At 40.5% G+C, this 17,220-nt stretch overlaps 1 protein-coding gene across 1 annotated transcript in view; it reads right to left on the reverse strand.

Moving 5' to 3' along the window:
• Nucleotides 1-15,572, reverse strand: part of LOC126202743 (ubiquitin-protein ligase E3B) — a 312,843-nt gene extending 297,271 nt beyond the window's left edge. Inside the window, exons 1-2 of the mRNA XM_049936890.1 lie at nt 15,140-15,572; nt 14,823-14,960 (exon numbers count right to left, since the gene is read on the reverse strand). Coding sequence (XP_049792847.1) covers nt 14,823-14,960; nt 15,140-15,300 — 299 coding nt within the window. The 5' untranslated portion in view covers nt 15,301-15,572. The remainder of the gene's footprint in view (nt 1-14,822; nt 14,961-15,139) is intronic.
• Between the last annotated feature and the right edge of the window lie 1,648 nt (nt 15,573-17,220).

Raw genomic sequence — 17,220 nt, forward strand, 5'->3', positions numbered from 1 at the left:
ACACTGTGCTTCGATCACTTTCCACAGATGCTCGTGACATAAGCACGCCGGATCGTAACGATCTGTTCTTTGTCGGTGTCGCTTCAGTCAGTGAAGTTCTTCAATTGTAGCATGTACTGTCACAACAACGTTTCAATTCTGCTCGCTTACTTCCCTTACTGCAACCAGTGCCTCCGACATCACCAGGAGGCATCCGGCCAAACAGTCGTGATGACTTGGTTTATCACACAAATCAAATTAAATTATAGTTTCATCTCAGGCTACAAAAGAAGTTTTTTTTGGTGTTGCATTTTTCCCTTCCACCATCTTGTTAATATATGCCTATCCACTGTGTAAACTCTCAATGGGTGCTACCCGTTTTTAGTCATACTGTATACATCTCTTCCATTTTCTTGTGTGGCTGAGAATTGGTTTCAGCCCTCACTGCTTTAGATCCATGTAATTTTGAATAATGCTACTTCACAGAGAAAAACAAACAAGATCATCTCATGTCGACTGACTGAATGTGCATGTGTGTCTTCCATATCGGCACCAACATAAAAAATCTAATGTACGTGTTCAGCCAAAAAAAGGTTATGGAGCACAAGATCAAATCGTCATTCGAGAAAATGTACAGCACATCCAATCGATCGACAAAAAAAGGATTGGCATATGTGGCATATTTAATTCGGTGTAGCAACAGTGGGTAACATTGGATGAAATACAAAAGGCTGTGAAACAATCTTTTGGCTGCCTACAAAAATTAAAGAGGAGTTTATTTACAACCTGTGAAGGTTAATCATGTTCTCACAGACTCATGTATTTATAACATCTTGTGTGAAACTGACAGGGGCTGCTTGAGATAATCTAATCAAATCATTTCCCAAATCTGCACCCAACACCAGTGACACATCAAGTCTAGAAAGCAAGAAAAACCTACAGTCGCTGAACACAACCTCGTGCACAAGCCCCAGATCTTGTTTGAACAAACACACGTTTCTGCTCACTCGGTGAACTGCTGGGAGACAACCACAAAAGAAGTCACGGAAATTAGAACACACATTAAAAACTTTAACAGGAACTCGACAATGCTCGGATATCGAGAGATTGTAGTGGACTACATACCGTTCATTACGTGTTACGATTACATACTGTTTGTTAAATTGTTAGGAGAACACTGATGCTATGCACCATATCAGATGGAAATCTGTGTTTTTCTATCACCTCTTTCAGAGTCTGCTGTTTACCTAGTGAGGTACAGGATGATGTTATTTTAAACTTTAAATTTTACACAAGTTTGTTGCAACAAATTCAGTGAGAACATTATATACAACATATCTCTACAAAGAGAATTCTTGATTGAAATATGAAATTTCAATATTTTTGGATTCAGAATCTTCCTGCTGCTTATATAATATACTGTCTTGGTTCTGTCGAAGTGTTGGAGAATGTAACAAACAAAAATAATCACAGTGTAGAATCAATTTCTTTCTATGTATAAAGCAGCTTGTGACAGAGGCTAGACAAATGCAAGAAATACTTTATGATGACACACACACACACACACACACACACACACACACACACACACACCACAGAGGCTGACTGACTTTCTCACAAAAGTTAATGAAGTATTGATCCCCAATCAATCTGTATTACCAGATTTGTCTCATGCAAGCAATATGTGATCTTATAACATAAAAGCCATTCAAAACCTTAGAGCTGCTCAATAAGCAATAGACAGGTGCATCTTGGAAATAGCTGGGAGAGACAGGCGAAAAAATGAATGCATCAGAGAACAAGATGGAGTGGAAGTGTGGTGGGGCGTGTAACCAGTCAGATTCAAAGACATAGAAAGAGACTGGAAGGGGGGGGGGGGGGGGGGATTGGCTATGAGCAGTATGGATGCACAATGATAAAGATCGTAATGCATAAAAAAGTCTAGAAAAGATCTTTATTCAGCAGAGTTAATTTCCAACGAGCTGTAATATATGGAATTGAACACCTAGAGGCTGGGGAGGTACTGCCTATCAGTTACTCCCAGTGGACAGTTAGGCCAAGTTAACTACCATATATTGTGCACACTGCCTGAGGTGTACAGAGCGGAGTGTTTTATTGAATATTTCAGTCTAAGGTCAGGCAAACAGGTATTATTTTAATATGTTATGTACTAAATTGCCAACTGAAGAGACTCAGAGAGGCTTCTCAGGTTGAAGAATAACTGTGTAAGGTATTCAATTAACTTGATGATGACAATGATTATAACTGGTAGTAAGTCAGAACCAGTTTGTGCTACCTGAGGCTGAAAGATATAACAACAATAAATTAAATTATATCCACAGAAAAACACTTCAGCACAATCTTTATTTTAAGGCAATGGGGAAAAGCATGCAGCTGTCACTTGCAGGTTTCAGATGAAGTGAAACCAGTCTGAAAACCGGCTCTGCGCCATAGTCTATCCTGTGATTTTTCTTTGACTCTGCGTAGCTACTGCGACCGGCATCCATTTACCGTTTGATCCTGCTTACCGCAGTCGAGCACTGGTTTCCCTCTCGCACTCCCTCTTGTGTTTCACATATACACAATGCTACTTTCAGAAAAGACTTCCCAACTCTTAAATTTATAAGCAGCATGCTCCTAATAATCCACATTAAAACAGGTCCAAGAAGCATCAATAACTGAGAAACACACTTAATCCAAAATTAGCACGTATTTCAGTCTGGGAAGCTAAAGTTCGAGTGGGTGAGCCCTTCTGGCACAGTATAGTTCCATCAGTGTTGTAAACCTGCTCACGGAGAAAACTGTTCTGTTCAATGTAAGGAGAAGTTGAAGAAGAAAAGAGTAGTTTTTAAGGCGCTTATAAATATAAGGAGTTGCTGCTTACATGAATACACAATGTACTTAAACAATGTACTGGGTGAGCCCTTCTGGCACATTATAGTTCCATCAGTGTTGTAAACCTGCTCACGGAGAAAACTGTTCTGTTCAATGTAAGGAGAAGTCGAAGAAGAAAAGAGTAGTTTTTAAGGCGCTTATAAATATAACGAGTTGCTGCTTACATGAATACACAATGTACTTAAACATCTTAAACAAGTAAGACAACAGCTATTTCATAAACAGTATGCGTCATCAAATTATTTTTCACATAAAGGACATAAAATTAAAAATACAAGAATACCTTACTCCACTATAAAAATCTTTCTTCAACAAATCTGTAGTTTCTAGCATAAACATCCCCATGATATTGATTTTTAGAAGAATAGTATGAAAACATACCATTCACTCTGGGCACAAATTACATTTAACACTATACAACATTATTGAGAAAAATATACGGAAGTTTAATTGTGTAGTCATATAATACTTTACACTGCTTCAAAAAACTAGCAGCACTTTAAATTTTGTGACTTTTTACTTGTTCCTTACAACATTCAGTTTAACATGGGATAGCAGCATACAATTATTTTCACTTAGTTCTTTAGACTCTGCGTTATTTATTCAATTTCTTTCTCAATTTCACTTTTTTTTCCTTAGCTGTTCTTCAGAAAGCATTTGACTGATGTGTCGTTGTTGTGGTCTTCAGTCCTGAGACTGGTTTGATGCAGCTCTCCATGCTACTCTATCCTGTGCAAGCTTCATCTCCCAGTACCTACTGCAACCTACACCCTTTTGCATCTATTTAGTGTCTTCATCTCTTGGTCTCCCTCTACGATTTTTACCCTCCATGCTGACCTCCAATACTAAATTGGTGATCCCTTGATGCCTCACAACAAGTCCTACCAACCAATCCATTCTTCTAGTCAAGTTGTGCCACAAACTCCTCTTCTCCCCAACTCTATTCAATACCTCCTCATTAGTTATGTGATCTACCCATCTAATTTTCAGCATTCTTCTGTAGCACCACATTTCGAAAGCTTCTATTCTCTTCTTGTCCAAACTATTTATCGTCCATGTTTCACTTCCACACGTGGCTACACTCCATACAAATACTTTCAGAAACAACTTCCTGACATTTAAATCTATACTCGATGTTAACCAATTTTCCTTCTTCAGAAACACTTTCCTTGCCATTGCCAGTCTACATTTTATATCCTCTCTACCTCGACCATCATCAGTTATTTTGCTTCCCAAATAGCAAAATTCCTTTACTACTTTAAGTTTCTCATTTCCTAATATTAATTCCCTCAGCATCGCCCGACTTAATTCGACTATATTCCATTATCCTCGTTTTGCTTTTGTTGATATTCATCTTATATCCTTCTTTCAAGACACTGTCCATTCCATTCAACTGCTCTTCCAAATCCTTTGCTGTCTCTGACAGAATTACAATATCATTGGCGAACCTCAAATTTTTTATTTCTTCTCCATGGATTTTAATACCTACTCCGAATTTTTTTTTTCTTTTGTTTCCCTTCCTGCTTGCTCAATATACAGATTGAATAACATCGGAGATGGCTCCAACCCTGTCTCACTCCCTTCCCAACCACTGCTTCCCTTTCATGTCCCTCTACTCTTATAAGTACCTTCTGGTTTCTGTACAAATTGTAAATACCCTTTCGCTACCTGTATTTTACCCCTGCCACCTTCAGAATTTGAAAGAGAGTATTCCAGTCAACATTGTCAAAAGCTTTCTCTAAGTCTACAAATGCTAGAAACGTACGTTTGCCTTTCCTTAATCTATCTACTAAGATAAGTCGTAGGGTCTGTATTGCCTTGGATGTTCCACTATTTCTACAGAATCCAAACTGATCTTCCCTGAGGTCAGCTTCTACCAGTTTTTCCATTTGCCTGTAAAGAATTCGCGTTAGTATTTTGCAGCTGTGACTTATTTAACTGATAGTTCGGTAATTTCCACATCAGTCAACACCTGCTTTCTCTGGGATTGGAATTATTATATTCTTCTTGAAGTCTGAGGGTATTTTGCCTGTCTCATACAACTTGCTTACCAGATGGTAGAGTTTTGTCAGAACTGTCTCTCCCAAGGCTGTCAGTAGTTCTAATGGAATGTTGTCTACTCCTGGGGCATTGTTTCAACTTGGGTCTTTCAGCGCTCTGTCAAACTCTTCACGCAGTATCATACCCCTAGTGAGATAAACCTCTACATCCTTACATTTGTCCTCTAGCCATCTCTGCGTAGCGATTTTGCACTTCCTGTCGATCTCATTTTTGAGATGTTTGTTATTCCTTTTTGCTTGCTTCATTTACTGCATTTTTATATTTTCTCCTTTCATCAGTTAAATTCAATATCTCTTTTGTTACCCAAGGATTTCTACTAGCCCTCGTCTTTTTACCTACTAGGTCCACTGCTGCCTTCACTAATTGATCTCTCAAAGCTACCCATTCTTCTTCTACTGTATTTCTTTCCCCCATTCCTGTCAATTGTTCCCTTATGCTCTCCCTGAAACTCTGTACAATCTCTGCTTCTTTCAGTTTATCAAGGTCCCATCTTCTCAAAGTGCCACCTTTTTGCAGTTTCTTCAGTTTTAATCTACAGTTCATAACCAATAGAGTGTGGTCAGAGTCCACATCTGCTCCTGGAAATGTCTTACAATTTAAAACCTGGTTCCTAAAACTCTGTCTTACCATTATGTAATCGATCTGAAACCTGTCAGTATCTCCAGGGTTCTTCCATGTATACAACCTTCTTTTATGATTCTTGAACCAAGTGTTAGCTATGATTATTTATGCTCTGTGCAAAATGCTCTGTGCAAAATTCTACCAGACGGCTTCCTCTGTCATTTCTTACCCCCAATCCATGTTCACCCACTACGTTTCCTTCTCTTCCTTTTCCTACAGTCAAATTCCAGTCACCCATGACTTTTAAATTTTCGTCTCCCTTCACTATCTGAATAATTTCTTTTATCTCATCATACATTTCTTCAATTTCTTCGTCATCTGCAGAGCTAGTTGGCATGTAAACTTGTACAACTGTAGTAGACGTGGGCTTTGTGTCTATCTTGGCCACAATAATGCGTTCACTATGCTATTTGTAGTAGCTCACTCGCACTCCTATTTTTTTATTCATTATTAAACCTACTCCTGCATTACCCCTATTTGATTTTGTAGTTATAACCCTATATTCACCTGATGAAAAGTCTTGTTCCTCTTGCCACCGAACTTCGCTAATCCCCACTATATCTAACTTTAACCTATCCATTTCCCTTTTTAAATTTTCTAACCTACCTGCCCGATTAAGGGATCTGACATTCCACGCTCTGATCCGTAGAACGCCACTTTTCTTTCTCCTGATAACAATGTCCTCTTGAGTAGTCGCCGTCCGGAGATCTGAATGGGGGACTATTTTACCTCTGGAATATTTTACCCAAGAGGACGCCATCATCATTTAACCATACAGTAAAGGTGCATGCCCTCGGGAAAAATTATGGCCATAGTTTCCCCTTGCTTTCAGCCGTTCGCAGTATACCAGCACAGCAAGGCCGTTTTGATTAGTGTTACAAGGCCAGATCAGTCAATCTTCCAGATTGTTGCCCCTGCAACTACTGAAAAGGCTGCTGCCCCTCTTCAGGAACCACACGTTTGTCTGGCCTCTCAACAGATACCCCTCCGTTAGGTTGCACCTACGGTACAGCTATCTGTATCGCTGAGGCCCGCAAGCCTCCCCACCAATGGCAAGGTCTATGGTTCATGGGGGGATTTGACTGACAACAAAGCTTCTCAACCAGAATAACAATTTCCCCCGAGTCTTGCAGCACGAGTCAGCCATCCCTATCACATGTTAAATTTTCCTTCACTCTTCCGAGTTTCGTGGAAGTCTCCAGCTTCCTCTATTAGTGTCTGACATGATTTAGAAACTACTCCTGCTCTCTTCTGTTGGAACCACAACTGCAGTGCTTCTTCTAGTTTTGTACAATTTGAAATTTTCAGGTGCTTACACTGGTACAGTCTAACTCGGTCGTAAACTTTGGTTGCAAAATTTAACAGCTTTTCTTTATTTTTATTTTGGTCTCTCACTGTTTGTATGCATATTGTATAATCCTGAGGAAGTTTTGCTGCAGGTTAGCACTTTTCTAACTTATCTACAATTTTTAATTTCTTTTACACCATTAGAGTAACATGTTGCTATTTGTTTCCCATCCCCAGAGCACATACAAACCATCTACAACTTCAGCAACAACAAGAGATGTGATACAGGTTAACAGCCATTGTCAATCGTATGTTATCACCTACACAGTACTTATATTGATATTTAACAGCAAACTTTATTTTTTGACACAGGTCAAGGATTCTGAAGGGTACTGCTCCAGAGAAAAACCTAAATCATTTTCTTTTAGTATCAGTTTTAAGTGAGTTGGAAATTACTGACCTTTAGCTCATGGGGAAATGGCTAAGCAAGCACACAGACAGGAAACTGCCATGTACAAGGGTAGCATGCTCACATTTACCAGAAGGTGAAATGGAAAACAATGGAAAAATATTTCCTGGGAGGTTAAAATTGTGTGATAGACTGGGAATCGAACCTGGTAGCTTTGCCTTTCGTGTGTAAGTGCTCTACCGGCTGAGATTTCCGGGCACAACTCACAACCTGCCCTCACAGCTTTACTTTTGCCAGTAACTCATCTTCTACCTTCCTATTTCAGAGATGTCCAGTGGCTGGATTGGGGCCTACATCGTCTTCCAACAATAAGACAAATCATACAACCAACAATGCATTCTAAACGAAAATATTGTTTCTTATTATAACAGAATATTTCAAGCTCAATTTTTGATTTCTTCAAATATTGCCAAACTATACATAGATAATTGGGAGTCCGTTGTACTTGTGCTGCACACAGAAAACATACTGACATCAGGGTACCACCATGAATCTAGTCCATCCAAGAAGATGCCACAGATAGGGAGGACCTCTAGAACATACTGCAGTAAAAATATTACACAGTGGTTACTAAGTTACAGTAATGAATTGCCACATAGGGGAAACAGGGAAGGAAGAATGATCACATAATGTTAGAATTGGATATATGTAATATGTTAAATAAGGAAGCTGAAAACCATGGGAAAAAGACACAAATAACAAAATCCTATGGTGTATTGTGTCAAGGATATGGTTTTGGCTAAAAGTTAAAGGTCACATGTTACGAGTGACGAGCTGATCAAGAAGTTCCTCTGTACGACTGACCCTACGTAATGGCCAGCCTGCTGCATCCAAAAGCAGCAGTGCTGGAAATAAAATTTCGAGGATCTGAATATTTTTGTGGTGGTAAAGGATTTGAGGGTTAAAATGTCAAAGTTTTGGTTGTCACGGAGTCTTTGAATATTGAAGATCCAACTAATGTTTGTTTAGCTAATCATTTGCACGTCAAATTGTCAAGAGCCCATAAGAAAATCAGCGAAGGGAATGTGAGAGTGACAGGTGGAATTAGTCGGGGCAACTTTTTTAGCCCAGGAAACCACAGATGGGATCCTGGAGTGACCTCAGCCACCTGCCTTTCACTCTTTGTTATCATCTCCCTCAGTTCTTTGTTCTCATTTCTTCTTATTCTCATGACACGGAAAGAATACCAATCTCTCATTCTTCTTTCCACTTGTACGTGTCCACTCGTATGACCCTCTCTAATTCTGCATTACTCAGAAGCCCTGAATCTCAGCAAATCACAACAGCTTGTGACATATAGAACCTTCTTAACGAGACGACCTGGGCCATGTGTGTCCAATTAATTGCTGAAGTTTTTTGGGGAAGACATAATCTTACAAGACGTTCCTAGATATTGGTATTCTACCTTTACAATGAATTATTAACACACTAAAAACATTTACAAGTAACAGAAACGAAACATATACAGTACTAATCTTGGCATGAGTGGACAATGAGGCTGAAGAATCGGGAGGCTGTACTGCACTGAAAAAAGGGAAGAGGAGAGAACCAGTGAAGGGGAAAGAGCTATGCAAGTGGGCTTGGGGCGGGGGGGAGGGGGGGGGGGCAGTAGGTGTGAGTGAGGTTGTATTGGGAGCAGGGAAAGGGAAGATGCATGTGGAGGACAGGGACTAGTGACGGTCAAGGCCAGGGCATTGTGATTATGAAGCATGTGTAACAGGGAGAGTTCTCCTCACTTGCATAATTCAAAAAAGCTGGTTCTCAGATACAGTTTGGCACGGGCCATTTATTTGGATGGACAACTTGTCAGCAGTCGTGGTTGCAGCAAAATTGTTAAACAATGTGGCTGCTTTTAACGGTGGTCCTGCCTTTGATGCCAGCAACAGGTCTGGAGTACACGGTAGTGGTACGACTTAAGGGTCGGTTGGTAAGCCGGACAGTGCTTTAGGATGCAAAACTGCTAACTTCATAAGTGCATGTATCGTAATATACGAAAAAATGAGTACTAAATAAAAATCTGAAGCAGAAAAGGCAAAAACCCAATCGAGCAACTTTAAAAGAGGAGCAGCATAGGACAAGGATGCCCCTAATGAAAATTTATCAAAACACCGTCAAGATGGTGAAGGTCCCTGCAGGGGGGGGGGGGGGGGATCAAATTTGCTTTGCCGTGTCACTGCGGCAAATAAAAAGTACGATGTGATTGACACGACATGTGTTGTACGCTAAAACATCTGACAAAGTAGATGGCAAATGTAAACAGTTAAAAAATGGGAACTGGATCAGATACTGGTGCCTGTCAATGGTCGAGAGCAGTAGGCACAGAACGGGGCAACGTCACCACTTAATAAATTGCAGTGACTAAAAGGACAGTGCCCTACAGCAGCTGGACCTCCTTACCTCCTCACAACACGAGGGCCGATGAAAGTCGACTGAGCTGTTGGGAGAGGTTTCATGTCCCAGAGTTTGTTTCCCTGGAGAGAAAACCATTGTGTACTCCAAAGTGATAGTACTTGTCAACAAAGGGCAATACAAAGATTGTCCAAGGAAACAGAATGACTAGAGGGCCGAGGGAGGAGAGCTGCAGTCTTTGCAGCAGCAGCATCAGCAGCCTCATTACCTGGCACAGCAACATGAACACCACGCTGGCTCCCCCCACAGTAACCGAGTGGAGGCATTCTTGGACCAGTTGTACTAAAGCATGGACCTCAGTCCATAGGTCACGAAAGTCCTGAGGTGATACAATTTGGAAGCCCATGTTGCTGGATGTACTGGGTGGCCTGACAAAGGGCACACCACTCTGAGGTAAACACTGTGCATTGGCCGAGAAGTCGATATTGAAAAGGATCAGCCCCAAGTACAAAGGCACACATGACACTGCGGTCAGTCTCGGAACCGTTGGTGTAGATGAAGACAGTCCCCGAACCACATGGGAAGTGCGAGAAACTTGCTGCAATACACTGGGCCACGAGTAGTGCTCTTAGGAAGTGAAAGGAATCCGAAAAGAACACCTACCTCGGCACAAAGCCAGAGCAGTAAAGAGCTTGTACCCACGGGGAATGTGGCAAGGAGCATAAAGCATAGCTGTCGAAGAAGCAAACAAAAGCGAACTCCGAGAGGCAATGGAGAAGAAGCCCGCAGCCCATACTGGGGGTGAAGGAAATTGTCAAAAACGACAGCATATGATGGGTCACCAGTCATAGAAGACAGACAACTCGTGTAACGACTGAGGATAACATCCTGCTGGTAGGACAACAGTAATTCAGCAGCCTTAGCATAAAGACTCTTAACAAAACTAACATAGAAGGCACCAGTGGCTACACGTATCCCAAATTTATGGATGCTGTTAAGATGATTAAAGATAGACAGAAGTGCAGATAAATATATGACATATCCATAAGTCAGTTTTGAATGGACAAGGGACCAATATAAATGGAGGAGGATGGTCCAGTCCCCTCCCCACGAGATACCGCATAAGACACGCAGAACTTTGAGGGAGCGAGTACGACGAACTGCCAGGTAATAGACATGGGAAGACCACCACAGTTTCCTATCAAACACGATTCCCAAGAATTTCAATGGGTCAACGAATGGAAAAAGCAATGGGTCGAGACGTAGGGATGGGGGAAGAAACTCCCAGTGCCACCAGAAGTTCATGCACACAGTCTTGTCAGGGGAAAAGCAGAAGCCACTATTGGTGCTCCACAAGTAAAGATGATCACAACATTGCTGAAGACACCACTAAAGTACACAGGTTTGTTGAGAGCTGCAATAGATCACAGTCATCAACAAAAAGAGAGCTTGAGATACCTGGTGAGAGACATTCCATAATAGGGTTAATGGCTACAGCAAATAAGACAACACTGAGCACAAGACTCTGAAGCTCCCCATCTTTGGAATAAATGTGTCCAACACAGCTGAGCCCACATTTACCTTAAAAACACAGTCTTTTAAAAATTTATGGATAAAAACGGGGCAGGCGAACCCGGAAGTGCCACACACACACGATACGAAGGATAGCCGTCCTCCAGTAAGTGTCATACGCCTTCTCCAAATCCAAAAACATGGCCATAGTTTGGCAGTCCCACAAAAAGTTGATCATTATAAGAGTCGACAAGGTGGTGAGATGACCAGCTGTATGATTGGTGCCCGTGGAATCCACATTGGGCATTAGTAAGGAGATTCCAAGATTTGAGCCACCACACCAGCCGACCATTAATCGTACATACTGTCACCTTGCAGATGCTACCGGTGAGGGAGATTTGGTGCTAGCTGGAAGGAAGGTGTTTATCCTTATGAGGCTTAGATATGGGAATGACAATAGCTTCATGCAAGTAACTGAGAAATGTGCCATCTGTCCAAATGCTGTTATATGTAAGGAAGAGAAAGTGTAGGCCTCCAGGAGATTAGTGTTGCAACATAAGAATACGAATGCCGTCCAGTCCTAGAGTGGATGACCAGTACTAAGAGTGTGCACGTTAAAGCAGTATTGTAGCATTCACGATTCTGGGAGGAGAAAGATATTGTCCTTGCCTTTGCGACACATTTCAGAGGGAGGAAGGCAGGATCTGGCATTACACAGAGTGTTACAGATGTCACAAAATATGTTAATATGAGGGCTATTCACAAATCAAACCCAACTGGCTACTAAGAATAAACAAGTGCTTGTAGCTTCATGGCACTTGTGCAGTTGTTAAAGGAGACTTTGAAAGTCATGATGCACCAGCCAGCTCTCTTTCCATTTGTCAACAAGTAGTCAGAGCAGCAACTGATTGAAATGGATGGTACTGCTGCATCTCCTCAGGTGTGTGGTACATCTCGTCACTCGCTTCCTGCGCGCACTGAGATTCAATATCGATTGTGTCCTTTATGTGGGGGGGGGGGGGGGGGGGATGCAGTTACGTGTGATGGTGCTGTGAAGGAGTGGTGCAGAAAATTTGAGGCAGGTAACATTTATGTACACAATGAAAGTGACTGAGAAAGATTTTCAGATATGGCTGATAAACTTGTGCAAGATGTTGATGAAACTGCCTATCTGAGACACAAGTTCGCAATTTCCGAACTTTCTGGACATGTTCTCAGATTTCAAGGACAATCCTCTTCAGCACTGTCATGTGGAAGTTAGGTTATCATAAATTTTGTGCATAGTAGCCCCCAAACTGTCTAATCAATTTTCACAAAACTGAAAGAATGGGTTTGGCCTTGACACACTTCAGCACTGCCATCAAGAGGGAAAGCAATTTCTGAACAGAATCGTGACAGAATATGGCAAGGGTGTACTATATGACCTATGAAACTAAGGAACAGTCCAAATAGTGGATGAACACTCACTCTCCCAATAAACTGAAAAAATATTCGTACAGACACCATCAAACTGCAAAATTATGGTTAACTTTTTAGGGGCCGTAAAGGATTTTTATCAACATATTTCATGAGGGTGATGTGTAAGAATACTGTGATATCGTACTTTTTTTGGAGACACTTACGAAACTTCAAAGGGGAATCCAAAACAAATGGTGCACAATGATTACTGAAGAAGTCATTCTCCTTTATGACAACAGGTGACTCAATTCTGTGACTTGAATGAACGAAAAACTAAGATTCTTTGGTTCGCAATTAATCATAACCAGCATGGCAGTATTCTAGGTATTCTTTTATAAAGTAAAAACAGTGATGCAGCAAATAAGATTTCATGGTTTTCCAAAATTTGTGTTGTCCTCAATATGCTCTATATTCTGACACAATGTTTGTGAATTTCAATGTTTTTCTTTATTCTGTATTCAACTGTCACTCTGTGCTTTTTAAGGACTTTTAAATCTTCAAGAAGGCAGTGTTGGGATCTTCAGCTTCCAAAAACAGGTTTCCAAACGTTGCTAGTTTTGCTTCAATCAGTGACTCTCATAATTCTATTCCGAATCCTAAAAGTTCAAAAGGCAGCTGGAAGATTACCTCAGAATATAACACTAATCATAGGTGAGGATATCTATAAATATAATACATACCTATTACTGTTTTCTGACCAGAATGTGCTTGCAACATTCTCAAGATAAAAGTGTCTGTATTCATTTCAGAATTTACCTAATCAACATATCTGATCCATTTGAGATTATCATGTTACCACAGGCCCAGGTATTTAAATTTAATGCTAGTTTCTATTGGTTCTTTGTTTAGTGTGGTGTGGAAGTTCACGGAAACAGTCTTTCAATATAGCGCTAATAGTTAGCCTAGTGTTTATAGCACAGTGTCAAGTTGTTCAAATTAACCAAATTCACAGCTTTCTGCGCTTCTGCTGTACTGTCCCCTTTGAGGATTACAGTTGTGTCACTTGCTAATATAACGGTTCTGCAAGCATCTGCATTCAGGCTGAAGTAGTCAGTGTGCAGGAGGAACAACAGAGATCCCATAGTTAGCCCTGAAGCACAGCTTGTTTGACAGTTTCACTTCCAAGTAGAATTTCTTCTGAACTGATCTGCTTCTCTGCATACATCATACCAACTTTCTGTACGAGACTGGCTAGGAATAATGCAATCCACTTGTTTACAAGTCCTCTGATACAAATTTCTTCAGTTTCTATAAGTAATATTTTATGATTCACTGTGTCAGAAATGTGTTAGAAATATGTAGGCCTATCTTGTATGTTACCTTGTACACAGAAGATCTAATATCATATTAATGCAGTCATACTTAAAATGTTTCTGTGGATTTGTGTGTAAAACCCCATTCTGATATATATACTCAGTTAGTCTTCCTTTGTCAATGGACTGGATTTTAACTTCTAATCCAGATCAAATCTAAGGACTGTCACACCCAATGTTATGATAGATTTATTGTTTTAATTCCCTAATCAGACTCCAAACTGTTTTCCCTGTTTTCCCCAAGGGTTTTATTATTTTAATTACACACTGGACGATCTACCATAGCCTACTTATGATATAGAATTTTAGCTCTTGATGACTTACAGTTTGTGCTATAAGTTACATACAGGTTTCTCTTGCTGACAAAATATATTTTACTTCAACATGCTCTCACTCCATAGTCCCTATTGCTGTATTCGGTACCACCTTCTTTTATTTATGGGTAAGCCAGGGTTCAAAGTGTACAAGCAATACAGTTAAAGAAGATTTAAACCGTTCATCAACAATTTCATAAACCTCTACACAATGCTTTACCCACAAGATATCCTGATCAAGTCACTGTCTACACTTCTGAATCACTAGGCCCTATGCTTCTTTTGTGGTCTGATTCTGACAGCTCGCCGTGTTGCATTGTGACATTTAAAAAAGTCTGAATGACATGGTCCATTGATTATTACTCTTTAATTGTTAAAGATATAAGGCTTTAAAAACAAGATACCAGTAATTGTAATGCTACCTCATTCAGTCCCGACTGAGGAATTTGCAAACCGATTAGTACTACCGGAAGGAAAATGTAATATTAGAGGCAACATGATTCTCTTCATAACTTTATTTCCAGTGGGCATATTTCCTTTTCGATTTTTGTTGATAATCCTTACCTACATAACATTTCAAAGCGTTCTTTATCTCGTTCTTTTTTCCATACAAACAAAAACCTGGATGCATTCTGATACACTTGTACTGCTGGCCGCAGTTCTGCGCATCCCTCTGGAGGCAACAGCACGTCAAAGTCATCCCTAGAGCAAAATGCACATCAGTTTTCATCTATAGGCAGCATGTATATCGGATAAAAGACACCTAAAGTCATATTACGGCTAAAACTATTGGAACGATTATAGCAACGTAACATTTCTACTCTAACTCCGGATATCTAATTATATGAATACTATCGCAACATAGTTATCATGTCACTTACAGTATTTTTTTGGTAAATCGTATTCTTGTAAGCCATCCTCTCACGTGCGACTGCAATAGAATAGCAGCAGCTTCCCTTTTCTTTTCTTGTGCTCGTTCTTCACGAGCCGCTTTCGTTTGTTCCAAAAAACTACATTTAGAAGATTCGCTTTTATTAAACATTGTCAGTGATCCTGATTATCAGGTTTAGGTTCGCGCTCAAATTAGTTCTTGTCATAAGCCACGGCAAAATCTCTTTCAAAATTCTTCTCAAACTCACGTATCACTAAAAGACATCCCAAGAAATTATGATCGACATTTCGTGAGCCTTCGAATTCCGCATCTACTAGTGACAATCATCATACTAATACGAAATTAGCAAACATTCACAAATTTAATTGCAAAACATTTGACACAATACACTAGCCCTACGAGACAAAACAAACATTGCTTTACAACAACACACTACTTAGTGAAACATCTTTGAATGAAACTCCTTGTGACAAAAGAATGTTGGAAGAGCCATCCATAAACAAAATGATACACCAAAATTTCTTTGTGGGCTATCCACAGACTTTTTATACATATTTACATAAAATAAGGCTATTACAACACTCAGTAAATTTATCTCATTGAAAAACAGGGATTCAACCGCGGAAATTGTTAATAGCTACAATCAGCATTTTTTTATTAATAAAATTTCTGAATCAGAGTATGAGCTGGAATCTGCAGTGTGGATCACCACTTTGACACATGAAAATTACAGTAGCGTAGTTTACATTTTTTTCATCACGCTCTGTTGATATCTGTTTAGTGGTCATACAAAGATCGTCAATAGTTGGTAGTACTTTGGAGATGTAGTATATCGATTCAATGATTGTAATTGTAAAGTCTGAAGTGTAAACATTAGCGGCGCTAATGTTTACACTTTTAGCGCTAAACTCGTAGGCATAAGAGGCCGTGGCTAATTTTGACGTGTTCTGCGTGTGATCAATGGGTGGCAGTTCGCTGCTCTGAGTTAACATACCTTCCTTCCAACTACTCTGTGTAATAAACTCGAACAGGAGAGGGAATATGAACATTTATTTCCTTCAACAGTAGTAGAAGAACTAGTTACTAGTCAACAACAGAATAATTAATTTCTATATCACATATAGTAGAGCGTCGATTATCCGAACGACCGCTGAACCGAACTGTGTACTCTCTCTCATCTGTTACTCTCCCACCCTACCGTCCATCATCCCCGTCACTCCCAAACCAAGTTTCCCACAGTAGTCGCCGCACTGGACCACGGCTGGCGGGACATTGCTTCTAATGGGGCCTTCACAAGGCGCTGCTGACCGGCCAAGCCGCCAGTCGCTGTGTTTCAACAATAAGCACACTTCTGTCGGCTTGGCACTGGCAGTATCAAAGCTGTTCACAGCAACAGCTTCGCCAGATTACAGTTGAGGCGTGCCGCTCCACGCAGTTTGAAGGATTGCTCGCCTCCAAGAAGAGCTTCTCACGGTGCAAACAGTCACCTTCTGTTCTCTGTTACGACCACTTGTGTGCTGCTGCGTGAAGAAGTGAACTTGGCGATACAAAATGCTTAAACGTAAACGTGTCGTCCTTTCTATGAGGGACAAGTACGAGATTATTTAAAGGTTAGAAGAAGGTGAATCTGCAACCACTTTATCCAATTTTAATTTTGTGTACTGTGTGTATTGTTCATGCAAAATGCGTACTGTGCCACATACTATATATTCCTACTGAAGTTGCCTTTGTATGTTACTTCGTAATACTAAAACAGATGCCTGTTTTTATGAATAAATTTACTGTACAGTACTTCCTTTTGGCAAATAAACATGTACAGTTCGATTATCCGAACAAACCAGTTTTCCGAACACCCATGTCCCCCAATTACTTCGGATAATCGACGCTCTACTGTAATTTACGGAGCATCCGCACCGCGGCAAGGATTACGCTCGAGGGAGCGTTCCATGCAAAAGTTCTGTGTAGCAGCTTTACTCCAAGCGGCTGGCCGTAATATTGACATTCGGTGGCGATCAGCTGACGCCCTTGCTAAGCGCGCGATCTCACGTAGTTGCCAGTTTTACTTATTTA

Source organism: Schistocerca nitens, chromosome 1 (genome assembly GCF_023898315.1).
Source record: "Schistocerca nitens isolate TAMUIC-IGC-003100 chromosome 1, iqSchNite1.1, whole genome shotgun sequence".
In the NCBI taxonomy this organism is placed as follows: Eukaryota; Metazoa; Arthropoda; class Insecta; order Orthoptera; family Acrididae; genus Schistocerca; species Schistocerca nitens.